We start from the raw sequence: 27,672 nt of genomic DNA, 5'->3' as shown, positions 1-27,672 counted from the left end.
ATGGTCCGAATGGCCTAATTCAGTTCCTATGCCTTATAATCTTCTGAACTAAAGGAGTGGCCAAGATAAATGAGTTCCATAGAATCTGTAAAACACCCGACCCAAAATGTCATTGATTCATGTTCTCCAGAGATGGTGCCTGATCTGCTGTGGAACACCAGCACCTTGTGTCGCTTTTTGTAAACCAGCTTCTACAGGTTCTTGTGTCTCCATAGGATCCCATTCTGCTGGGAACAGTTCTTTGTTCCAACCCATATACTGTCCCACAGTCATCTCTTCTGTTTCAGTGTTGATCCAATCCCTCGAAGTGTCAGTTGCAGGATGAGCAGTTGCCAATGATCTAGTCATCCCCACATCAGAGTGTAAGAAGTGGATGTGGTATTTAGTTTAATTTAGTTTGGAGATACAGCGCGGAAATAGGCCCTTCGGCCCACCGAGTCCATACCGACCAGTGATCTCCGCACATTAACATTATCCTACACACACGAGGGACAATTTACACTTATACAAAGCCAATTATCCTACAAACCTGTATTTGGAGTATGGGAGGAAACCGAAGATCTCGGTGAAAATCCACGCAGTCAAGGGGAGGACGTACAAACTCCGTACAGACAGCACCCATTGTCGGGATCAAACCCGGGTCACCAATGCTGCAAGCACTGTAAGGCAGCAACTCTACCCCTGCACCACCGTGCCCCCTTAAAGTGAGGAAGTGAGGAAATCATGCACCAGGGACACATTGCCTCTGAGTCTGAACGTTGTGGGTTTAAGTCCCAGTCCAGATCTTTGAGCACAAAACTATAAGGTGACAGTTCAGTGCAGCACTGAGAGAGAGAGCAGCGCTGCCACTTGCACTGTCCCCTGGGAGATGTGAAAGATCCCATGACACTAATCTTAAGCATAGCAGGGAGTTCTCCGAGAGTCCTGTGACCAATATCTATCCCAGGCTACTCTGCAATCAGATTATTGGTGTTTCTTTGGCTGCTTTGGTAATCTGAGTAAGTGGTCGAAAAGAGGTCTGTGGATATCATAAATAAATAATGCTACATATATTTTGATCGAAAGGTTTTGATGAGATTCCTTGTGCATGAGTATTCTTGAGTTTGGAGCCATCTGGTGGCAAAGATTTAAATATTATATCCACACTGGAGCAAGTGGACCCGTTGGGTCCAAACATCTCCTGCATTGGTGCAGCACCCTCTCCTCCCCCACTCCCCCCTCCTCCTCCTCCTCTCTCCCCCTCCCCCCCTCCCCTCCTCCTCCCTCCACTCGCCCCATCCCCCCCTCCATCCCCTCCCCGTCTCCTCCCACCCATCCCCCCCTCCCCCTATCTCCCCCCAACCCTCCCTCCCCCCCTCCCCCTCCCCCTCCCCCTCACCCCCTCCCCTCCCGCCCTCCCCACTCCCCCATTCCTAACAGCCCAGTAACTTCTTCTGAGTGGGCAGAAGCCGGCGGCGGCGGCGCTCACCCCACGTGGGATACGGACCATTCGGGCATCTATTCTGAATACGAAATGGCAACCCTCCCCCAACTGCACAAGCGCCAGAGCTGAAGACAAAATGGCGAGCCTCCCCCAACTGCACACGGCCGTCTCGCGTAAGTATCGGATCAACGGGCCCCAACTGCGCATGCACGGTTTTTTTAACTTTAAAATGTGAATAACTTTAAAAGAATAACACCAATTTCAATGAAACTTCTTCCATAGGACCATGGGACGACGGTGAGTAAGGTGGGCCTAAAATGGTTTCGCTATCGTGAACCACTTTGGCTGTATTTCAGGAACAAGCAAGCAAACAAAAGTTTTAGTATATGGATGTAGGGAAATACTTATTTAACTCCTGACTGTCACTTGTTGACCAATGACGACACAAGGAATTGCAGATGCTGGAACCTTAAGTAAAACACACAGGGCTGGAGTAACTCAGCGAGTCAGGCAACATCACTGGAGTAGAGTTTGAAGAAGAGTCCTAACCCAATATGTTACTTGTCCGTTCCCTCCAGAGATGCTGTCCGATCCGAGCAGTTTGTGTTTTATGTTGACCAATGACTAACCAAAATTCTATCCAGATAGAAGGGTCCCAACCTGAAACGTCACCTATCCATATTCTCCAGAAGTGCTGCCCGACTAGCTGAGTTACTCCAGCAATTTGTGTATTTTTTTGCAAATCTGCATCTGCAGTTTCTTGTGTCTCCAGTATAGGAACAGCTCATTTGGCCCACGTGGCTGTGCAGAACATGATCTGTTTGTTCCACAAAGATTTTGAGGTTTGACTATCTGGGGAATGTCTGTGTAACTTTTCCAGTTGCTGATAAGCGGAGAACTCTATCCCTTCAGTGGAAATTGATTACGCAGCACTAATTGCAGTGAACTGATTTAGGGTTCATGACCTTAGCTGGAAATAATTAAGTTGGCAAGGCCCAAACACATAGGGAGGACATCATTCAATTGCCAGTGGTGATCTGCTTATGTTAAAAAGGGCTAATCCTAGGGAGTGTACCAATAGCTTTCAGCCACGTCTAGTTGATTGTCAAAAGTAGTGGAGGGAAAACATAGACTGTCTGTATGGACTTTAGTGAGGCATTTGAGAAGGCACATGGCTGATGATAGGATGCAGAGGGTAGTGGTGGAAGGATGTATTTTGATTGGAAGTGCGTGACCAGTAGTGTATCGCAGAGATCAGTCCTAGGACCTTTGTTGTTTATGATAAATATATCAACAACTTGGATGTGAATATAAGAAGTGTGTCGGCAGGAACTGCAGATGCTGGTTTGTACCGAAGACAGACACAAAATGCTGGAGTAACTCAACGAGTTAGGCAGCATCTCTGGAGAAACGGAATAGGTGACTTTTCAGGTTGGAACCCTTCTGAATCTGAGATGTCACTTATTCCTTTTCACCAGAGATGCTGCCTGATCAGCTGACTTATTCCAGCATTTTTGTGTCTATCTTGTGAATACAGGAAATATGATTAATAAGTTTGCAGATGACGTGGAAGTTATTGGTGCAGTGCATGGTGAGAACTGAAGGACTCTTTGAACCAAATCCAGAGTTCCCTGAAATTTGTAAAACAACTACCACTGGGTGGCGCTGTACATGGCAGCCTCGCCAACAGCCTGTCTCATCCCTTTCTTCTTTTGTTGTTTTTTGTCTGTTTTTACATGTATGTTTTAGTGTATATAGTTTTTGTTTTATGTGGAGTTGGGGGGTTGGGGGAAAAGTAAAAATAAAAATGTGATCTGTTTCCTCGACGGAGATGTGACTTTTTCTGTATCGTATCTCTGTCCGCACTGCGGTCTTAACATTGTGGAGCTGTCGGTCCCTTTGTTAGGGATCGACTGCGGGAGTTCCAACCACCCCGATCGAGGGAGAAAAGGAGGAAAGAAGGTACAAGTTATTTGCCTTCCATCACAGAGGGTATTGTGAGACCGCTGAAAAAAAAGATGGACGTGCTGCCTGCACTGGTGAGGATTCGGAGCAAGTGCCGTGAGTGCAGTGATCTCTGTGTTTGGGGAGGGGGGAGGGAGTTGGGGGGGGGGGGAGTGAAGGGGGGAAGGGGAGGGACGGGGGCACAGAGGGAGGAGGAGGGAGAGGAGGAGGGAGAGGGGGGAGGGGGAGGAGATGGTGCTGCACCAATGGAGGAGTGGTTTGGGCCCAACGGGTCCACTTGGTCTAGTTGAATATAAAAGTTGGGTCATTATGTTACAACTGTGCAAAACATTGATTAGACGGCAGTTGTGGTATTGTGTGTAGTTTTGTATGTAGGCTGGGCTTGTTTTCCCTGGAATGAAGGAAGATGAGGGGTAATCTGTTAGAAATATACAAAGTTATGTGGGTAAAGTCATCATCTTTTTTTCCCCATGGTAAAAGCTTCAAAAACTAGATATAGGTTTAAGGTGAGAGGAAGGAGTATTAAAGGGGATTTGAATGGGTGGTTTTCACAGAGAATAGTGATATCTGAAACTCATTTTCAGGGGAGGTGGTGGACACGATGGCTGCAACAGACCTTTGTGGCCAGCAGCAGCTGGGATTGCAAAGTGGCTACAAAATGGCAACACTTGCATCTAGAATCAGTGGGTTGTTCTCTACATTCTGTATTAACCGGGGGATTGTGCTTATGTAGACATAGTCTTGCTAATCTGTATGCAAAAAAAAGGATTTCACTGTACCTTGTACATGTGATAAAGAAGAAACTATAAAGCCCATGATAACCATTATTATTAATCCCAACTCCCAACATTTGGTCCATAGTCATCTATACTTAGGTGATTTATGCGCATCTAGACACTTCTGACGCATTGTCAGTGACTCTGCTTCCTCAACTCTCTCAGGCAGTGCGTTCCAGGTACTCATTACTCTCTGGGTAAGTAGTTACGTGTAGTACATCTGCACCTCTCATAATTCTAGATATCTTAACCATGTCCCCTCAACATCCCCTTCTCAGATAGAACAGATCTAGCTTCTCCAGTCTCTCTTCATATTTTAGCCACTCTGTCCTAGACGCCAGGCATCATCCTGGTGAATCTCCAACACTATTGCATCCTTCCTGCAGCATGGTGATGAGAACACCCTGGAAGTCAAGGATTTCACCCATTTCCCTGTAATCTTCCCACCAGTATTTTCTGCTTTCCACCAGGAAATGTTTGAAACCTGTTTTTTAAAAATTTTAAAGGAATTGGCTCTTTTCTGTTTACTCTTCATAAGGCCATCATAATTATACAGATGCACCATAGAAAGCATTTTATTGGGATGCATCACAGCTTGGTTTGGCAACTGCTCGGCCTAATACCATAAGCAAATGCGGAGAGTTGTGGATCCATTACACAAACCAGCCTCCGCACCCGCCACCGCCTACCCGCCTCTCTCCCCATCGAATCCATCCACACCACACTGCCTCGGAGAATTGCCAACATAATCATGGATCATTTTCATCTCAGTCATTCCCTCATACAGTCATAGAGTCATAGAGTGATACAGTGTGGAAGCAGGCCCTCCGGCCCAACTTGCCCACACCGGTCACTATGTCCCAGTTACCCTAGTGTCACCTGCCTGCGCCTGGTCCATATCCCTCCAAACATATCCCATCCATGTACCTTTGCAATTACTTCTTAAACAATGGGATAGTCACAGCCTTAACTACCTCCTCTGGCAGTTTGTTCCCTACACCCACCACCCTCTGTGTGAAAAAGTGACCTCTCGGATTCCTACTAAATATTGCATGCTTTGAATCTGCAGAGCAGGTTCGTGATTGACTGCTTCCCTCGCCCGACGAATATCACTTGCAAATAAAGTAGCTACAGTTTGGTAGTCACTCACATCTTGTGTGAATTATTCCAACATACTCTCTGGGAAAGAAGAAGTCCCCTCTCAACATCCAAACTATTCCATTTTATAATCCTCCACAATCAGACAAATTGAAATGTTTGGTTGGCCGACGGATTACTTCACCTGGGCAAGGTTGTGGAACACTCACCTGAGCAGGTACAGTGGCCAGCTGAAGGCCTTGGTGTTCAGAAATTGCAAAAGCACTCGCAGTCCAGGTGGTGAGGGAATCGGGGACTGTCCTCTGGACACTGATCTCGGAGTTAGGACTAATCGAAAGAAAACAGTGTTGGAAAAACAGTGATTGATCGTGGCTACATCTGTACAAGTGAAAATCTTGGCAATGGCTGTTTGTAGAATATGCACCCCATGGAATAGGAGAAAGGTCTTTTAGATATTGTGAGTACCTGGATCCAGGTGTTAATGGATGAATGTCACCCAGAGGTCATGGGGCTCAGTCACTGGCGGGGATCTAGAACATTTGGCAATCAAAATATATAAGGATCAGATGGTATTGACATTGGTATTGTTAGAGTGCATTCAGAAAGTATTCAGACCCCTTCACTTTTTCCACATTTTCTTACGTTACTGCCTTATTTTAAAATGGATTAAATTCTTTTTTTTTAAATCATCAATCTACTCACAATACCCCATAATAAACAAGCGAAAACAGGTGTTTCAAAATTTTTGCAAAGTAATTAAAAAGAAATAACTGAAATATCACATTTACATAGGTATTCAGACCCTTTACTCAGTACTTTGTTGAGGCACCTTTGGCAGCGATTACAGCCTCAAGTCTTCTTGGGTATGACGCTACAAGCTTGACACACCTGTATTTGGGTAATTTCTCCAATTCTTCTCTGCAGATCCTCTGAAGCTCTGTCAGGTTGGATGGGGAGCGTTGATGCACAGTTATTTTCAGGTCCCTCCAGAGATGTTTGATCGGGTTCAAGCCCGGGCTCTGGTTGGGCCACTCAAGGAAGTTCACAGACTTGTCATGAAGTCACTCCTGCAGTGTCTTGGCTGTATGCTTAAGGTCGTTGTCCTGTTGGAAGGTGAACCTCCGCCCCAGTCTGAGGTCCAGAACTCTCTGGAGCAGGTTTTCATCAAGGATCTCTCTGTACTTTGCTCTGTTCATCTTTCCCTCGATCCTGACTAGTCTCCCAGTTCCTGCCGCTGAAAAACATCCCCACATCATGATGCTGCCACCACCATGCTTCACCGTAGGTGAAAAGCGTGAAATGGTGAAAAGGTGAAATGGCCAGGTGAAAAGCAATGCCTAGTTTCCTCCAGACTTGGCATTCAGTTTAATCTTGGTTTCATCAGATCAGAGAATCTTGTTTCTCATGGTCTGAGAGTCCTTTAGGTGTCTTTTGGCAAACTCCAAGCGGGCTGTCATGTGCCTTTTACTGAGGAGTGGCTTCCGTCTGGCCACTCTACCACAAAGGCCTGATTGGTGGAGTGCTGCAGATATAGTTGTCCTTCTGGAAGGTTCTCCCATCTTCACAGAGGAACTCTGGAGCTCAGTCAGAGTGTTCATCGGGTTCATGGTCACCTCCCTCACCAAGGCCCTTCTCCCCCGATTGCTCAGTTTGGCCGGGCTGCACGCTCTATGAAGAGTCCTGGTGGTTCCAAAGTTCTTCCATTTAAGAATGACAGAGGCCACTGTGCTCTTCGGGACCTGCAATACTGCAGAAATTGTTTTATACCCTTCCCCAGATCTGTGTCTCAACACAATCCTGTCTCGGAGGTCTACGGCCAATTCCTTCGTCTTCATGGCTTGGTTTTTGCTCTGACATGCACTGTCAACTGTGGGACCTTAGATATTCAGGTGTGTGCTTTTCAAAATCATGTCCAATCAATTTAATTTACCACTGGTGGTCTCCAATCAAGTTGTAGAAACATCTCAAGGATAATCAATGGAAACAGGATGAATGTGAGCTCAATTTTGAGTGTCATAGCAAAGGGTCTGAATACTTATGCAAATGTGATATTTCAGTTATTTATTTTTAATTTCTTTGCAAAAATGTCTAGACACATGTTTTCATTTCTTCATTCTGGGGTATTGTGTGTAGATTGAAGATTAAAAAAAAAGAATTTAATCCATTTTAAAATAAGCTTGTAACGTAACAAAATGTGGAAAAAGTGAAGGGGTCTGAATACTTTCTGAATGCACTATACATGTGCTGAGATATTTGAGGGTTTACCATAAACCTCTGGAGTGATAAAGTTGCCTCATGATGGGGAAGGGAAAGAGGGGACCGAATGGTTCACAGCTTTTAATTTATTTGTGATATCTCTACCAATATATGTAAACAAATTCTGTTATGAATCTAACACCCGTAAATCCAATTCAAGTATCTGATCTTGAGGACATCGAGCTCTGTTTCATTGATATCTTACCCAGTTAATAGGTCCAACCATATCCAAGTCTCTGGAAAATATGTCCTGACTCTCTGATCTTCTGCTTCTTCGAGTTCAACAGTTTGGCTCAGGGTCCTGAATACAATATTGCCATCGAATGCCATTAAGACTGTGAAAGTAGATGCACAAGATTACCAAATATTCCCAGCTCAGTACTGCTAAAAAGAGGTCGGCAAAAGGCAGACCCTGATTATTTTTAAACAAAAGCTCGTTGTGAGATCTCTTTCATTTGAATGAGTCTTCCTTGTGCAAAATTTAGCAGCCTAATTTGGAATCCAAAGTTGTCAAAATTAGTCAGATAAGATCATTAGATAAGGCAATTCCTTCTTCTACTCTAACCTCTTTCAAATATGAAGGATAAATAGAAGCATAGACCATCCGGCTCCTCCCAATTCTGCAATTCCACAAGATCACAGTGCCTCATCCTTTTTCCTACCTTAATTACTAATTGCTTCCTTCGTGTTGAAAGCCCTCCTTTGGAGTCATAGCCATGCAGCACAGAAACAGGCCTTTCAGCCTGACCCATACATGCCAACCAAGATTCCCATTAAAGCTAGTCCTATTTGTCCTATTTCCCTCTAAATGTTTCCTATCCATTGAATTGATTGATTAAACATCCACAACCTCTGGGGTTGCCGAATACAAAATGTATCTCATGAGACAAGAAATATATTCTCATTTATACTGAGACGATGATCTTTAAGTTTTAAATTCTCTCGGCAGGACTCTCTGCCAAGTCCTCAAAAATACATTTAAAAATGACTGGTTTTAAATGGCAGTGAAGAAAGATTTTTTTCCACTAAAATAATCCTCTTTTTCCAAGAATCAATCTTCCTCGTAAATCTTCAATCTGCCATATTTGAGGCCAATATATCCTTCCTTTGATAAGGAGACCAAATCTGCAGAAAATAAAGGGAATTTTGCTTCATTTCCAAGATCTGTTCAGAATGCATTATTTGTGTCAGTGTAGAGTTTCAAATTCCTATGTGACTCGAATTTCAGCCAGTTTTGCCAGTAAGCGAATGTTGATATCCCTTTGGAGATACAATTTACTTGAAATCACATTGAATTTATGTGGCCATTTGCCTTTTAGGTCCATGTTGGTTTTTATGCACAAAATCTTCATCATTTAACCCCATCAGTACATCCGACTGTTTCTTTCTGGTTTTGCTTTCCCTTCAAACAACCGATAGTCCGTCTACTCTTGCACCAACGTCAGGCGAGGAGATTACTTACGTGTTATGATGAAGGAGGTTATTCATCCCATCGAGACCATGCTAGCTCCCAGCAGGTCAATCCCAATCTTTCCTTATTTCCCGGAATCCTGGTTTTATCTCACATGCCCATCTACATTCTTTTGCCACTTATTGACACTAAAACGTCATGGCCAATTAACCTACCAATACATCTGTGGGACGTGGGAGACAAATGGAGCACACAGGGAAAACCCGGGCAACCACAAACAGCATAGACAGCTCCTTGGTCAGGATTAACCTGGATCTCTGGAGCCTTGGGATGGTTTCACTGACTGAGCGAAAATAGTCTGAAGAAGAGTCTTGACCACAAAACATTGTTTGTTCATTTCCCTCCACAGATGGTGCCTAACCCACTGAGTTCCTCCAACAGTTTGCTCTTGGCTAAGATCCAGCATCTACAGTCTCTTGTATCAAATACAACTCCATAGTGATGCTTCATCACCAAGAATCAACAGACTTAGGACATTGACTGGGAAGGACAGATGGGACTGAAGGCTGATAAATCCCCAGGGCCTGATGGTCTACATCCCAGGGTACTTAAGGAGATGGCTCTAGAAATTGTGGACGCAATGGTAATCATTTTCTAATGTTCTATAGATTCAGGATCAGCTCCTGTGGATTGGAGGGTAGCTAATGTTATCCCACTTTTTAAGAAAGGAGGGAGAGAGAAAACGGGTAATTATAGACCTGTTAGTCTGACATCAGTGGTGGGGAAGATGCTGAAGTCAATTATAAAAGACGAGATTGCGGAGCATTTGGATAGCAGTAACAGGATCGTTCCGAGTCAGCATGGATTTACGAAGGGGAAATCATGCTTGACTAATCTTCTGCAATTTTTTGAGGATGTAACTAGGAAAATTGACAGGGGGGAGCCGGTGGATGTGGTGTACCTTGACTTTCAGAAAGCCTTCGACAAGGTCCCACATAGGAGATTACTGGGCAAAATTAGAGCACATGGTATTGGGGGTAAGGTACTGACATGTATAGAAAATTGGTTGACAGACAGAAAGAAAAGAGTGGGGATAAATGGGTCCCTTTCAGAATGGCAGGTAGTGACTAGTGGGGTACCGCAAGGCTCGGTGCTGGGACCGCAGCTATTTACAATATACATTAATGACTTGGATGAAGGGATTAAAAGTACCATTAGCAAATTTGCAGATGATACAAAGCTGGGTGGTAGTGTGAACTATGAGGAAGATGCTTTGAGGTTGCAGGGTGAATTGGACAGGTTGTGTGAGTGGGCGGATGCATGGCAGATGCAGTTTAATGTGGATAAGTGTGAGGTTATCCACTTTGGTGGTAAGAATAGGAAGGCAGATTATTATCTGAATGGTGTCAAGTTTGGAAAAGGGGACGTACAACGAGATCTGGGTGACCTAGTGCATCAGTCACTGAAAGGAAGCATGCAGGTACAGCAGGCAGTGAAGAAAGCCAACGGAATGTTGGCCTTCATAACAAGAGGAGTTGAGTATAGGAGCAAAGAGGTCCTTCTGCAGTTGTACAAAGCCCTAGTGAGACCACACCTGGAGTACTGTGTGCAGTTTTCGTCTCCAAATTTGAGGAAGGATATTTGTGCTATTGAGGGCGTGCAGCGTAGGTTTACTAGGTTAATTCCCGGAATGGCGGGACTGTCATATGTTGAAAGACTGGAGCGACAAGGCTTGTATACACTGGAATTCAGAAGGATGAGAGGGGATCTTATCGAAACATATAAGATTATTAAGGGGTTGGACACGTTAGAGGCAAGAAACATGTTCCCAATGTTGGGGGAGTCCAGAACCAGGGGCCACAGTTTAAGAATAAGGGGTAGGCCATTTAGAATGGAGATGAGTAAAAACTTTTTCAGTCAGAGAGTTGTGAATCTGTGGAATTCTCTGCCTCAGAGGGCAGTGGTGGCCAATTCTCTGAATGCATTCAAGAGAGAGCTAGATAGAGCTCTTAAGGATAGTGGAGTCAGGGGGTATGGGGAGAACGCAGGAACGGGGTACTGATTGAGAATGATCAGCCATGATCACATTGAATTGTGGTGCTGGCTCGAAGGACCGAATGGCCTACTCCTGCACCTATTGTCTATTGTCAAACAATTCCCCACCAGATGGGACTGTGTACCAAATCAAGTCTCTTACTTCTCTGCGTCAGCATATTGGTAACAGTGTAAACCTTTGACAGCGGATAAAGTGAAAGTCATGGAAAATTCTGTAGAAAATAATTTCCCAAGAACAAGTAAGGAAAAAAGATTTAGTAGTTCTAAAATACTTTTTTACAATCTCATGACATTTCATGGCCAATAAAATATTGCAATCTGAAGTGTAATTCCTGTTGTATTGTCAGAAAATGTTGTAATTCATTTGTGCATAGTAGGCTCCCATACATAGAAACATAATAATGATCAGACAATTGTTTTGGTGTTGCTGACAGAGCGATCAAGCATGGGATAGGATATTAACAAAATAATATCACTGCGTTGTTAACATTCTTCTGAAAGAGAAAACATTACATTTGTTCCGAGCGTAGGCACTTCTGACAGAAGAGTCCTTTCCCTCTCCTGCTTTGGAGGATAGGTTCAGATTATGTGACCAAGCCTTTGAGATGAAATCTCAAGCCAAGCCTTTACGAGACAAGTAAGCCATCCTTTGTTTAAAAAGTCCACAAACCATTAAATAATGTTAAGATGCCACTGTTAATTTAATCAGAAACAGGGGATTTGATCCATTGGTCAACGGTGAGGTTTATGAGCTTCCTCTCACCACTCCATCACATCTATCAGCACATCTTGCTTTTCATTCTCCCATTGTGTGCTCATGGTCAGTGTGCTGATGGGTCCCATACTGTTCTTCCACGTAGCTCAGTGGAATCTTTTACATCCACAGGTGAGAGCAGATGAGACCTCAATTTAATGACACGTCTAATATCACATTGGATCACTTCTAATATCACATGGGGAGACTGAAAGCTTTAAGGATCGTCCCAGTTGGAATTTTCTTTGATAGCTGAAACCCCAATCAAAAAGACCTCAAGGACTTTTCTAAAACCATATAGCATTTTTAAAAAGTCACTGTCATACATGAATTGCACCAAACCAAAAAAAATGACATTGAGCTCATTCTTTCCCCCACAGACCATGTATAATTTGATCTAAACTCGACTTGAACCATTATTCTCAGTATCGTGAAAAAGCCAAACACTGGCCTTCTCTTGGAAGCTGAGGTTTTTACACAAAGGCACCAGCTGTGTTTACTTATTTATGGAGACAGACAGGAGGCTTTAATTTCTACTTACCATGCAGTGATCTAAAGTAAAAGGATTAGTGACTGAAAATTGGGTAGACACTAACAGTCCCAATTTACCACTGTGGCACCAGAGGGAATTAAAACCTTTGAAACCTATTCAATTCCGCAGGGGAAAAAATATTTATTATTTAATTTATGGGAATCAAAACCCCGAGGGAACTGCATTCAATTTGAAACATGTCCATCATAAAACACCAATGATAATTGACTGTCTTCATGGTCACGCAAAGACTCAATGGAACAGCTTCAAACTTCTCTTTTGTATTGAACTTCATACTTGCTTCGCTTAATCTCCTCCAGCCTTATCTTGGTGCAAAATCAAAGTAGTGCAAAAAGAATATTAGAGTACAATAACGGAGTAACCGATTTAGGTAGAGTTAAGAAGTAAGAATACATGACAACGCCTCCGTGAAGGGGGTGTGAAAATGGTGATTGGTTCAGGATTGGATAGCAATGGGGAAGAAATGGTTTTTAAGTCCGGATATTCGAGCATTCAAGCTCATGTATCTTCTACCAGGGTGGCAGACATCTTTCATGATATTTTCAGCCTTCCTGGTGCAATGCACCGTGAAGATGAACTGGATGGAAAGATGTGACGAGCCTGTGACGATCACCCATGCTGTGTTGATGCTTTCCCTCGTTTGTATGTCTACAACCAGGGCGTCGCAATAAGGGGACGCCAATCGCAGAGTGTAAAGATGAGGTATATGAAGTTTTGAAAGCTTTTATGAGAAAGCTGCAGTGGCACGGTGGCGTAGAAGTAGAGCTGCTGCCTTACAGTGCCATAGACCCTGGTTCGATCCTGACTACAGGTGCTTTTGTCTTCAAAGTTTGTACGTTGTCCCCGTGACCTGCGTAGTTTTCTCCGAGATCTTCAGTTTCCTCCCACACGCCAAAGATGTACAGGTTTGTAGGTTAATTGGCTTGGTGCAAAAATGTAACTTGTCCCTAGTGTGTGTAGGATAGTGTTAATGTGCAGGGATCGCTGGTCGGTGTGGACTCGGTGGGCCGGATGACCTGTTTCCATGCTGTATCTCTAAACTAAACCAAACTAAACTGCGATGCACAGTTTTGGGTGTCATGTGTTGAGAAAAATGAGAGTTTTTTGGAGATTGGGGATACCCTCCTTCCAAAAGAAGGAGTACAATGGGATAGAACATAGAACGTAGAATAGTACAGCGCAGGAATAGGCCAGCCCACAATGTCCTTGCTGAACATGTTGCCTAATTAAATTAATTTCAACTGCCTGAACGTAATCCATATCCCGCAATACCCTGCATATTCATGTGCCTAAACAAAAAAACTCTTAAATTCCACCACCACCCCTGGTATCGTATTCCAGGCACCCACCCTCCCTGTGTAAAAAATTGTATGACATTGATAATTTGTACGTCATCACCTCCTTTAAATTTTGCCCCTCTCACCTTAAAGCTATGCCCTCTAATCTTTCATATTTCCGCCCTGGGTAAAAGGTTCTAATTGTCGATTCTCTTCCTGTCGTTATTTGATATGCTTCCATCAGATCTCCCTTCAGCCTTCAACACCCCAGAGAAAACAATCCAAGTTTGTCCAACCTCTCCTTACTGCTAATACCCTCTAATCTAGGCAGCATTTTGGTATACATCTTCTGCACTCTCTCCAAAGCCTCCACTTCCTTCCTGTGATCGCGCAGCCAGATCTGCATGCAATACATAACATTTAGCCTAACCAAACTCCTACAAAGCTATTTATTCACAAAGTGCTAGAGTAACTCATGTAAGATTTGAGAAGTTTTCCCTCATTCTGAAAACAACACCAAACCAAAGAGCTGCAGTTTGGACATTTTAAACGGGAGACTGGGGCTGATAGCGGAGAAAGGCTGCGGTCAGTTTACCAAGGGATGTCACAATCTGTGGGTCCTAAGATGGCTGCAGGACCTCGTGACCAGCCACAAAAGTAAAAACCTTACAGCCCAGTCTCTAGGTTTCTGCAAAGCCACGGCTAGAACAATGGATGGATATTGGCCATGCAGAAACCTGCGAAACCAGGTCAAAGTCCAGACACTGGGGCGCTGACATCAGCATACTCACAATGCCCCAAGCCGACCTACACAGTTAATCTCGTTAAGGGGGCACAATAGCCCATAGAAAACTACCTGGTAGGTGATGGGAAACCAGTTAAACCCATCACCTCGCAACTAAATACCAATTAACACCGTCTGGCCATCCCCGGTATCCCCGGACATAAGCGCAGATCAGAGAGAAAACTCATACATATCTTTTTAAACAAAGAGATTCCAAGATCTGGCGGGAGATAGGACGGGTCAGAATAGTATAACTGGCCAGGACTTTTGGGTTTTAAATTTAAGAAGAAAACCTGCAAGGAACGCAAGCAGGCAAGAAAACGGATGCAAGAGAGAGGAACAGGCACGCAACTCGAGAAGAAATACTGCAGCACGAACAGCCAGTAACCCCAGTGATAGCCCCATGGTGAGCATGTACCCCAAATCTGCATATCCTGGACATAGTTTAGTGTAGAGGGGAGGGTGGCTTGAATAAACGTGGGTGTGTAAAGGAATGTGTGTTGGTCAATTTTGCGATGTGTCGTACGTTCCCCATCTTACAGTCGTGTATATGTCTTGTAGAACTGTGTGTGTTTTATGATTCATAGTTATAAGTATTCATGTGATTCGGTATGTGTTTTATAGACATGTCTTATAGAACTGTATAAGTATTCATGGACAATAGCCCCAAGCGCTAAATAAAAGCCTTTTCCATTTAAACCCTGGTCTTCAAATCTGGTCTGGTTGAATTTTTCTGCACTATCAACGCTCCTGCATCTAAGTCCAGTGTCTAGAACCGTAGGGGGTGAGTGGGTCGAACCACTCACGGGGAACCAGTGTGCGCGGCCTGGTCAAGGGATCAGAGCAAGGCACGGGGACCTTAGGTCGGGCAAAAGCTCGGCGCAGAAACCCCTTACACTCAGCAGGTTGGGCAGCATCTTGGGAGAGAAGGAATGGGTGACGTTTCGGGTCGAGACCCTTCTTCAGACTGGAGAAGGGTCTCGACCCGAAACATCACCCATTCCTTCTCTCCCGAGATGCTGCCCGACCTGCTGAGTTACTCCAGCACTTTGTGAATAAATACCTTCGATTTGTACCAGCATCTGCAGTTATTTTCTTATATTATAATTTTCTCCTACAAAGCTAAACTGTCTGTCAGTCTGAAGAAGGGTCTCGACCCGAAACGTCACCCATTCCTTCTCTCCTGAGATGCTGCCTGACCTGTTGAGTTACTCCAGCACTTTGTGAATAAATACCTTCGATTTGTACCAGCATCTGCAGTTATTTTCTTAAGCTACAACATGATTTTCTGACCCTTATATTCAATGCTTCAATCGATGAAGGCAAGCCTTTTTTTTTCCATTCTTGTAACTTGAGTTGCCCCTTTCAGGGAGCTATGGACTTGGACCTCAAGATCGCTCTGTACACCAATGCTGTTAAGGACGCCGGAGACTCAGGTTCGATCCTGACTACGGGTGCTGCACTGTAAGGAGTTTGTACGTTCTCCCCGTGACCTGCGTGGGTTTTCTCCGAGATCTTCGGTTTCCTCCCACACTCCAAAGACGTACAGGTATGTAGGTTAATTGGCTGGGTAAAGGTAAAATTGTCCCTAGTGGGTGTAGGATAGTGTTAATGTGCGGGGATCGCTGGGCGGCACGGACTTGGTGGGCCGAAAAGGCCTGTTTCCGGCTGTATATGATATGATATATGATATGATATTTCTCCTTACATTCAAGCCCCAGAAGTGCAACACCTCACACTTGCTCGGATTAAACTCCCTCTGCTACTTCTTCACCGATTTCTGTCCCTGATCTATATTCTGCAGTGTACTTTAACAACCTTCTCCAATGTCTGCATCTTCACCAATTTTGGTGTTGTTCGCAAACTTACTAACCAACCCATCTGCATTTACGTCCAATCATAAAGTATTTAAAAATATGAAGGGTAGCAGAGTAGAGAGAGAGGGAATTTGTTCTCATTGGTGGAAGGATCAAGAACTCTTGAACATGGGATGAAGGGAATTGGCATGAGAATCAAAGGGGTTGGGCAGAAATATATATTTTTTGAGCAGCGAGTGATTTTTTTTAGATTTAGAGATACAGCGCGGGAACAGGCCCTTCGGCCCACCGGGTCCACGCCACCCAGCGATCCTCGCACATTAACACTATCCTACACGCACTAGGGACAATTTTTTACATTTGCCCAGCCAATTAACCTACATACCTGTATGTCTTTGGAGTGTGGGAGGAAACCAAAGATCTCGGAGAAAACCCACGCAGGTCACGGGGAGATGATCAAAATCTGGAACACAACATGTGGGTAGGTGCAGACTCAAACTCAATTGTAGTGTTCAAATGGGAGTTGGATAAGTATCTGAAGGAAAATAATTTACAGGGCAGGGGGGAGCGTGTAGGAGGATGGACTATCTTGATTGCTTTTACAGAGTCAATGGACCAAATGGCTTTGTCCAATGTTGTAACCATTCTTTGACTGATACCACAACTTCACCGGCCTTGAAACTACCAAACTCAGCTTCTTGGGTATAGGACATCTTTATCCACTTTTCCCAAGAATCCCAATTTCCCAATAACCAGGGCTGTAAATCAAATAGTTATGAATTCATACTTACATATTGGCTCAGATGGTGGAAAATAAGCATCTGTTAACACCATTAGACCGATGCTCTGTTAACAAAATATCAAAAACACTTCAACATTTGATTCAATGGGTACTTCTCTGAACTCAACACTCTTCAGGATAAGGACCGGTAATGGTTGGGGCAGAACACTAAATTTGAAGTAGCTGGTAATATTGTCCCAAATAGTTTGAAGTCTTCTGCTCATCCGCCCTTCCTCCCTCCTTTCCGGTACACCTCCTCCCTCCGTGCCCTCCTCTCCTGCCCCTCTATCTCTCCTTCATGCTTATACATCTCTCAACTCCTACTCCACCCTCCTCCCTGTGCATTTTCTCACTTCCCCTATGCCAGCACTCCTCACCTCATCCTTGTCCTCCTCCCATCTCCCTCCTTCCTCCCATCCCTCCATAACCCTCCACCTTCCTCATCTAGCTCCAACCTCCTTCATCATCTCACACCTCCTCTCCCGCACTCTCTCTGCTCCTCCACCCACCTCATGTACACTTACCCACCCCCACCATGCCTCCTACCCTGACTCCTACACCCACCTGTCTGCTAGTTTCCCTCGCTTTTTTTATGGGTTCCTTCACAACCTCCTCTCCAGAGTCAATGCCCCTTCATGTGCTCTTCCAACATTTCTGATGAGGCCATTGACCCGAAGCATTAACTCTCTTTCATTCTCCAAAACACTGCCTGACCTGCTGAGCATTTCCACGATTTTTCCCTTCAATTTACTTTTCCACCTCCCCCACCCCTTCCCCTCCTCCGGTTATTATCAATGCTATGCAATACCTGAAATACATTGTCTTTCGTATCTTCTGCTACATATTCTTCAACAGTAGCTTTCAATGCCTGATTAACCTGCAATTGGAAGGGATCAAAACAGGTCAAGGCAACTTATTCTCATGCAAGGATCAAGATACCTCACACCTTCAGCTCCCCTTTGGACCAGTCCAATATCACAGAGCTGTTCTGGGTCTAAAAATATGCAGCATATCCCAAGAAAATCCTAACTCGTCAACAAAGGCCACTCCCAGTTTCAGGACTGGCAGATCGATTCCCAGTTCCTGCACTCTCTCACTTTCAGCTACAGACTTACAGCATGGAAACACACACTTCATCCCACCAAGTCCATGCTGAGCTTCAATCACCCATTTGCACTAATGCTAGATTAACCCCAATTTCAATTTTTTGCACATTCTCATCAACCCCACTCTCTCCCTAGATTCTACCACTCAGCTGGACACTGGGGGCAATTTACAGCAGCCAATTATGCTCCCAACCTGCACATCTTTGGGGTGCGGGAGGAAAGCGGAGAACTCAGAAGAAAACCAGATAGTTACAGGGAGAACCTGCAAACTCCACGCAGAAAGTACCGGACGTCAGTATGGTACCCAACTGTTGGAACTGTGAAGCAGTGGTTCTACTAGTTGTGCCATTGTGTCACTTTCAAACTCTATAGTTGTGCGTCCTTGATCATTCTGGGGTAAATGGGGAGCTTTTCTTATCTGCTTCTGTTTTTCTTCCTATTCTAACTTCCTCGTCTGATGTACATTTACCCAAAGCTGACCAATAGGAAGCCTGCATGCATATATCAACGGGAAGCTCTTTCAATAAACTAAGCCTTGGGAATTCACCCAATAACATTTAATCCTCTGCTCAATGTAGAATCCTCTAGGTTTTCATTCCACTGTGGAATAAAAAGGCAGTTGAGTTTGACAGCAGATAGTTGATCCACACTGGACTGACAAGAAAATGAGACAACAAACTGCTGAAGGAACTCAGCCGGTCAGGCACCATCTGTGGAGGAAAATGGACAGACAATGTTCTTGGTCAGGACCCTTCTTCAGATTGGAGTAGAAGGGAGATAGGTGATAGAAAGAAGTGAGGGGAAGGAGTGGGGCAAGAGCTGATAAATGATAGGTTGATCCAGGTAAGGAGGGATTGCCTGACAGATGAATCAGGTGGGGAGGGGGGGGGGTGAGATGAGTGGAAATAGTAACCAAGTCTGGATGTGATAAATGGTGAAGACAAAAGGGCTGCAGTTGCTGGAATTTGATAAGGAAGGAAGGTGGGGAGTGAAATGTAGAACTATAGGGATGGATGAAAACGGGGAGGTGTGTGTGTGGCCTCACTCGGGCTGTAGTGGAGGCCAAGCACAGCCAGGTTGGTATAGGAATGAGAAGGGGAATTGAAATGGCTTGCACCCGAGAGCTTCTGCTTGCTGGGATAGACAGAGTGCAAGAGTTTGGTGAAGTGGTCCCCTAGTCTCCACTTGGTCACACCGATGTAGAGACAAGAACTTTGCAATCAGGACTTACCATTTCCTCTGTGATGTCATTTCCTCCTTTGAGAAGCTGGGCTTTCTTGTCCACCACCAACAGCCCAATAAAAGAGTTAACCTCATTGGTGGAAACACTGAGAGAGACATTGTCAGCTGGCTTGGTCTGATCTTTACTCCAGGATAATGAAACCTGCATTAGTCAAGACCAAGCAAATGGTTAATTTATCAGCGACAGCAGCTTGCACTTATATTGTGACCCTAACATAGTTAAAGTGTCCCAAAATACTTGGCTGGGAGCATAATCAGATAACATAATCAAAGTAAAGGAGATTTTGGCCCTGGGGCCAATAGCTTGACGAAATGCAAAACAAGAATGTTTTCAACATCCAGATGTTGAGATACTATGGACAAGCACAGTTCGGATATTCCAGAACTTAATGCTCTGCATTCTCAGCGTAAATGAGACATCTGAGAGGGAAAGTGGGAACAGCCAAGTAAAAGGAAAAAGGAATCACGGATAAGAATCGACGCTGATGCAGAAACTGCAGCTATTGAATGCTGCCTTTGATTCAAGAGAGGAAAATCCCGTGATATTGGTAGCAGGGCTACAAGGTAAACAGCAGAAGAATGGGTCTGGGAGGATTGCTCTTGCTGAGAATCAGCACTGGATCAATGAGCCTGTGGTGTAACGAATCTATGGAGCAGAAGTTCTTCAGTGCATCGAAAGAGAGAACAGAAAAAGACCCTTCTGCCTGACTGGTCAATGCCAACCAAGATGTCCAGTCCCATTTGCCCACGTCGGATCCATATCTTTCTAAACCTTTCCTATACATGTACCTGTCCAAATGTATTTTAAATGTTCTTATTGTGCCTGTCTCAATCACTTCCTCTGGCAGCTCGTTCCATTTACGTACCACCCTCTGTGTGAAAAGGTTGCCCCTTAGGTCATTAAATGTTTCCCCTCTCACCTGAAACCAATGTCTTTATGAGGTAATGTGAAGCAACTTAAGAGGCAATGTGTTTGCAAGCAATATGTGGATGGCATTGCCAATTCAATGGTGGAGAGAAACTAATAGAATCAGCCTTACCCAAAGGGAGCACACACAAAGTCTTTCTTTTGCAAGTTCTGCCTCTGCAGAACTGTTGAAGGAAATCAAATAAGTCACAGTTACAAGGTTGATGGTAAGCTGACTCAGCCCAATTTGGGGAGGAGAGGTCAGTCCTGAGTCATGGGAGAGAGAACAAACCTATGGATTGGGTCAGAGTATTAAAGCCAGGATGTTGTGATGGAGGGCGAAGGCTGAAAAAGACAGGAGGGACTCGGTCATCATCTCATCGGGAGTGGAGCATGTGGAGCAAGTAATAGGTGAGCACCTACGTTACGCAGGATCTACATTGTACTCAATGGTCACAGACTAGTCCACTTTAATAAGTCCAGGGCCCACACGCAGAATAAAGGGGAGGCTGTAGCGACCATGGAGAATGGTCTAGGTCGTCGAACCCTCGGATTGGCCAGCGAGGTCACGTGGGAACGCGACCATGGGGATTGGTCCAGGGAAGGACATCGCTGATTGGTCAGCGATGTCATGGGTGCGTTTGGCGCCCGATTTAGTTAGTTCGTCTGAGTCTTCAAGGAAGACAGTAAGTTTATATTGGTTGTCCTGCGACTTGTTGTTTTGATTCTGTATTCGTGTATTGCGGTTGCAATAAACTTCATCTACAACTACAAGTCTCGGACTCGCCATATTGGTGACCCCGAACGTGATCTGGACGATCACCGACTGAGAAAAACCCGACGCCTCGTTGACGATGACTGAGCAGGGCACACCGGAGTCAAGCGCGGCGGACGTTCATCTTCCGTTATTTTGGACGTACGCACCGCAAGCTTGGTTTATCCACGCCGAGGCCCAATTCCATATAAAGAAGGTGTCGGATGATTCCACGAAGTATTTCTACCTCGTCAGCGCACTATCGCCGGACACAACCAAGCGCGTGATGCGGTTCATAATAAATTCACCTGCGGAAGACAAGTATGAAACCATGAAGAAGGTATTACTGCGGACCTTCGGGTTAAAAAAGCATGGTGGTGCGGCAAAACTTCTGCACCTACCGGAGCTTGGAGACAAACTGCCTTCCGTCCTCATGGCCGAAATGATGGTGCTAGCCGGTGAGCATACGGATTGCCCGATGTTTGAGCAGGCATTCCGCGAAAAACTCCCCGAGGATGTCCGATTGCTGCTTACGGATTGTTCTTTTAAGGACCCTGAAGCATATGCAGCGAAAGCGGACGCGCTCATAGCAGGAAAAAACAAGGCAGGGGATTCCATCAACAAAGTCTCGACATCGGTGACCACGCCACAGCGACGACAAGATGGCGCCACGTCTCCCGCCAATTCTCCGAAAGCCCGCCAAAAAGATCCGCACAAGCGCGGCTGGTGCTATTATCACCTACGATGGGGTAACGAATCCCGCAACTGCCGCTTGCCTTGTACCTTCGCGGGAAATGCCTCGGCCGATCGTACATAGGGGCAGTTACGATTGGCCAGAACCGGCGCCTCTATGTCCATGATCGATTCACGGACACAGAATTTTTGGTGGACACCGGAGCCATTGTCAGCATAGTGCCGCCGACCGACCTCGAAACCAGATCGGGTAAGACAGGTCCCACCCTCATCGCGGTTAATGGCAGCCCAATTCGCACTTTCGGCACACGGAAGATGTCCCTTGTGTTAGGCCTACGCACGTACGAATGGCCATTCATCATAGCCGACGTCAAACAAGCGATCCTGGGCGCAGATTTTCTCTGGGCTTTTTCACTGGTTCCTGATGTCCGCGGTAACGACCTCCGACCCGCTGCTGAAGACGAGCACGTCGCTCCGGCAATCGCCTCCTCGCCCAGCCCTACTGTCCAGGCCGTCGTCGCGGCCCCCGACTCGTATGCTGCGATTCTGGCAGAGTTCCCAGAGCTGCTCGTCCAACGTTTCGACGCGCCTTCAGCTAAGCACGGTGTGGTCCATCACATCCGCACCGAAGGCCCTCCCGTTTTCGCTCGGGCCAGGAGACTACCGCCAGACAAACTGGTGGTGGCACGGGCGGAGTTCAGGAAGATGGAGGAAATGGGAATTGTTCGTCAGTCTGACAGCCCGTGGGCCTCGCCGTTACACATGGTCTCCAAGGCATCTGGGGGGTGGAGACCATGTGGCGATTATCGGCGTCTCAATGCTGTCACCACGGCTGATCGCTACCCCATACCGCACCTACAGGACTTTTCATCTGGACTGGAAGGAGCGATAGTGTTTTCCAAAATCGATTTGGTGCGAGGATACCACCAGATTCCGGTGCGACCGGAGGACATACAAAAAACTGCAACTATTACTCCGTTCGGGTTGTTTGAATGGTTGCGTATGCCTTTCGGTTTAAAGAACGCGGCACAGGCTTTCCAGCGACTGATGGACCGCGTGGGCAGGGGTTTACCCTTTGTGTTTATTTATTTAGACGACATCCTGGTAGCTAGCCCCTCAGTGCAAGAACACCAGGCCCATTTGCGGACCGTGTTCCAGCGGCTCCAAGACCACGGGCTCATTATTCAACCCTCCAAATGTCAATTCGGCCTCCCTGCTCTCGATTTTCTAGGGCACAGAATTACCCCTGCCGGCGCTGCCCCTTTGCCAGAGAAGGTGGAGGCTATTCGGGCTTTCCCCAGGCCCACCACAGTAAAAGGGCTGCAGGAGTTCGTTGGCATGGTTAATTTCTACCATAGATTCGTTCCGGCAGCGGCGCGAGTCCTGCGCCCGCTTTTCCAATGCCTTGCAGGTAATCCAGTAGAATTGTTGTGGTCCCCGGCCGCAGAGTCGGCTTTTACGGCAGCTAAGGCAGCCTTGGCAGACGCCACCATGTTGGTCCATCCGAGCCCCTCAGCCCCCACGGCCCTGACGGTCGACGCCTCTGACGTGGCGGTGGGTGGAGTTCTGGAGCAGCAGGTTGGTGGCCGTTGGCAGCCTTTAGCGTTTTTCAGCCGGCAACTAAATTCGGCCGAGCTGAAATATAGCGCATTTGACCGAGAGCTTCTAGCTCTCCATTTAGCTGTCCGTCATTTCAGGTATTTCCTCGAGGGCCGCCCATTTGTGGCATTTACGGACCACAAGCCATTAACATTCGCTTTTTTGAAATTGTCTGACCCATGGTCGGCCCGCCAGCAGCGGCACCTCACTGCTATCTCAGAATTTACCACAGATGTCCGTCATATTGCGGGTAAGCTGAATGCCGTTGCTGACGCCCTGTCTAGACCTGCTTTTCCCCCTATTTCGGCGGTGGACTGCGAAGTGGATCCCCAGGAGCTTGCGGAGGCACAGCTCCTGGCGGATACCGTTTCGACGTACTAGTCCACCACTTCGGGATTGAAGTTGGCCCAGGTAGCTTGTGGTTCGGAGGGCACGAAAGTCTGGTGCGATGTTTCTCTTCCTCGCCCCAGGCCGGTAGTACCGCCCTCCCTTCAGCGCCGGGTTTTCGATGCCATTCATGGGCTGGCGCACCCGTCCATCCGCTCCACCTCTGCTTTGGTAGCAGCTCGGTTTGTCTGGCATGGCCTACGGAAACAGGTAGCGGGTTGGGCACGTTCCTGCGTTCCCTGTCAGACCGCTAAAGTCCAGCGCCATGTCCAGCCCCCCGTACAGGATTTCGAAGTCCCGGCTTTTCGTTTTTTTCACATCCACGTGGATTTGGTCGGGCCTTTGCCTTCCTCCCAGGGCTACACCCACCTCCTCACGGTGGTGGATCGGTTCACCCGGTGGCCAGAGGCTTTCCCATTGTCTGACATCTCGTCAGCGTCTTGTGCTAGGACTTTGGCCCTTCATTGGGTAGCCCGTTTCGGGGTCCCGGCAGTTATTACAACTGACAGAGGACCACAGTTCACTTCGTCCCTCTGGGCCGCGCTGGCGGAACTGTACGGGTCCAAATTACAACCCACAACTGCATATCACCCCCAGGCAAATGGTCTCGTGGAGAGGTTCCACCGCCAACTTAAGGCGTCCCTCAGTGCAAGGCTTGAAGGCCCGGACTGGGTAGACCAACTCCCTTGGGTTCTTTTGGGCATCCGGACGGCTCCAAAGCCAGATCTCGGTGCGTCGTCCGCAGAGCTGGTATATGGCTCGACCCTTCGAGTACCTGGAGATCTGTTTCCGGACACTTCAGCACTGCTCCCTACAGTCCCAGCAGCGTTAGCAGCTCTCCGGGAACGGGTGGGCTCCCTGGCTCCAGTGCCGACTTCACGTCATGGGTGTCCCATGGTACATGAACCGTCTTCCCTGAAGGACTGTGAGTTCGTTTTTTTGCGTAAAGATGCCCATCGCGCCCCGTTGCAGAGGGTCTATCAAGGGCCGTTTCGGGTTTTACGTAAGGGAACGGCTACTTTCACCTTAGACATGGGCGGCAAGAGAGAGCTCGTCTCGGTGTCCCGGCTCAAACCTGCCCATTTGGACCCGGATCAACCAGTCCTGGTCGGTCAAACCCCTAGAAGAGGCCGACCTCCGTTAGTTCCGCCCAGTCCACAAACCCCCATTCCGACAGTTCCTCCGGGACCCCCAGTTTCGGCAGTCCCCCTAGGACCCCCCGTTCCGGCAGTTCCTCCAGGACCCCCCGTTCCGGCAGTTCCTCCAGGACCCCCCGTTCCGGTAGTTCCTCCAGAACCTCCTGTTCCGGCTGTCCCACCAAGTCCGGAACCTCCGGCTCCTGTGGTTCAGGCTGTCCCTCTCCGTACTCGTTATGGTCGCGAAATCAGACTCCCAGCTAGGTTCCGCACCTCGGGTTCTGGGGGGGGTCATGTAGCGACCATGGAGAATGGTCTAGGTCGTCGAACCCTCGGATTGGCCAGCGAGGTCACGTGGGAACGCGACCATGGGGATTGGTCCAGGGAAGGACATCGCTGATTGGTCAGCGATGTCATGGGTGCGTTTGGCGCCCGATTTAGTTAGTTCGTCTGAGTCTTCAAGGAAGACAGTAAGTTTATATTGGTTGTCCTGCGACTTGTTGTTTTGATTCTGTATTCGTGTATTGCGGTTGCAATAAACTTCATCTACAACTACAAGTCTCGGACTCGCCATAAGGCCATTTAAAACTGAGGTGAGAAGGAACTTTTTCACCCAGAGAGTTGTGAATTAGTGGAATTCTCTGCCACAGAGGGCAGTGGAGGCCAAATCACTGGATGAATTTAAGAGGGAGTTAGATAGAGCTCTAGGAGCTAGTGGAATCAAGGGATGTGGGGGAAAGGCAGGCATGGGTTACTGATGGTGGATGATCAGCCATGATCACAATGAATGGCGGTGCTGGCTCGAAGGGGCAAATGGCCTCCTCCTGCACCTATTTTCTATGTTTCTATGTTTCTAAGCAACTCAGAATCAGCCCTCCAACATCTGCCGCTGCACAAGTGACGCCAAAACAACCACTGCCCACTGGCCAACGTGACCGAATAGGTCCAAGGAGACATACACCACATACCCCGCAGAGAGGCAAGGCATAGATTAACATAACACAGAAGCAGACTGTTCAGAATAACTCGTCCATGCTGGCCAAGATCCCTATCCAAGTAGTTTAATAATTTGCATGCCACTTGGATCATATTTACAAAATATTGTTTTGATAAAACTTAATCATGTGGTGCCCAAAATATGTAACATATAAAGTGGGAGCACTCAATCCATTCAATCCATCGCAAGAGTGTTATCAGATGCACAGGAATGGAACGATGAAATTCTTACTTGCTGCAGCTTAACGGGCACGCTGATGCCACGGCACAACAAATATACAAGAAATAGTAATACAATAAATTATCGGTAATACTAGGTAAACTGACCATTATTTTTTTTAGATTTAGATTTAGATTTAGCGATACAGCGCCTAAACAGGCCCTTCGGCCCACCGGGTCCGCGCCGCCCAGCGATCCCCGCACATTAACACTATCCTACACACACTAGGGACAATTTTTACATTTGCCCAGCCAATTAACCTACATACCTGTACGTCTTTGGAGTGTCATGCATCTAACCTCCTCTGCCATTCAGTGAGTGACTGACTGTTACCATAATTCTGTATTCCTGCCTCCTCCTTTGAAAATCCCAAATAGGCAATAGACAATAGACAACAGGTGCAGGAGGAGGCCATTCGGCCCTTCGAGCCAGCACAGCCATTCAATGTGATCATGGCTGATCATTCTCAATCAATACCCCGTTCCTGCCTTCTCCCCATACCCCCTGACTCCGCTATCCTTAAGAGCTCTATCTAGCTCTCTCTTGAATGCATTCAGAGAATTGGCCTCCACTGCCTTCTGAGGCAGAGAATTCCACAGATTCACAACTCTCTGACTGAAAAATGTTTTTCATCATCTCAGTTCTAAATGGCCTACCCCTTATTCTTAAACTGTGGCCCCTTGTTCTGGTCTCCCCCAACATTGGGAACATGTTTCCTGCCTCTAACGTGTCCAACCCTTTAATAAATCTATCTACCTGCCTTTAAAATATCCAAAGACTGCCATCTCAGGAAGAGAGTTACAAAGCCTATCACTGGCTTAAATGGGTAGTTCTTTATTTTATACATGATCCTCATTTCTAGACTCTCTCATAATAGGGGATATTTTCTCCACGTCCACCTTTGCAAGACCACCCCTAGAATCTGACATCTTTCATTGAGATCATCAACAAATTGCTCAGCTTCGATGTTTGAAGAGTTTGTCCACAGATTGACAAAGAGCAAGTTCAGGCGAGAAGGCACTGGCCAATAATGGAGATAGTTAAAGGGCCTCAGACAGCAAACACAGAACTAATGGCGGTGCCCGGAACCCACCACATCCAAAAAATAAACTTTGACTCAATTAAATTGGAAAATTCTAGGAATCTCAGCAAGTCAGACAATTTCTGTTGAAAGAGAAGCGATTATTTTTTTTCAGGCTAAAGGTCCTTCAAATGAATTGAGAAAGGGAGAAAAAAAAAACTATTCTAGGTTGCAGAGAAAATGAATGAAGGCAATGGGCAGAACAAGTGCACCATTAGACTCAGGAACAGCTTCTTCCCGTCTGTTATAGCCCTTCCATGAGCGAGGGAACAGTCCGATTCACCTTTACCTTATTACAGACATTGGCCTTTGTCTCTAGAACTAGTGCGCTACAATGCTGAGAACTACATTCTGCACTGTATCTTTCCCTACAATCCACCTTTTGTACTTAAGTTTGTCCTGATTGTATTCATGCATATTATTGTCTGATTTGATGGGAGAGCACGCAAAGCAAAGCTTTTCACTGAACCTCAGTACATATGACAATGATAAACCTAAACCTTAACCTAAACAAAGAAGATGCCTGCAATGGGATGAGATGCGGGAAGATTGTTGCTAGATGCGGGAAGATTGTTCCCGATGTTGGGGGAGTCCAGAACCA

General features: G+C 46.3%; 1 protein-coding gene across 1 annotated transcript in view; it reads right to left on the bottom strand.

The window, feature by feature from the left end:
* Positions 1-27,672, bottom strand: part of LOC144597066 (CD109 antigen-like) — a 118,390-nt gene that overhangs the window by 47,229 nt on the left and 43,489 nt on the right. The window contains exons 16-20 of the mRNA XM_078405980.1: positions 19,288-19,440; positions 17,759-17,827; positions 16,961-17,015; positions 7,724-7,853; positions 5,472-5,589 (exon numbers count right to left, since the gene is read on the bottom strand). Of these exons, the coding sequence (XP_078262106.1) occupies positions 5,472-5,589; positions 7,724-7,853; positions 16,961-17,015; positions 17,759-17,827; positions 19,288-19,440 (525 nt within the window). The remainder of the gene's footprint in view (positions 1-5,471; positions 5,590-7,723; positions 7,854-16,960; positions 17,016-17,758; positions 17,828-19,287; positions 19,441-27,672) is intronic.

This window comes from Rhinoraja longicauda, chromosome 9 (genome assembly GCF_053455715.1).
Source record: "Rhinoraja longicauda isolate Sanriku21f chromosome 9, sRhiLon1.1, whole genome shotgun sequence".
NCBI lineage: Eukaryota > Metazoa > Chordata > Chondrichthyes > Rajiformes > Arhynchobatidae > Rhinoraja > Rhinoraja longicauda.
The sequence above is the reverse complement of the archived record's forward strand: the minus strand, read 5'-3'. Positions and strand labels throughout refer to the sequence as shown.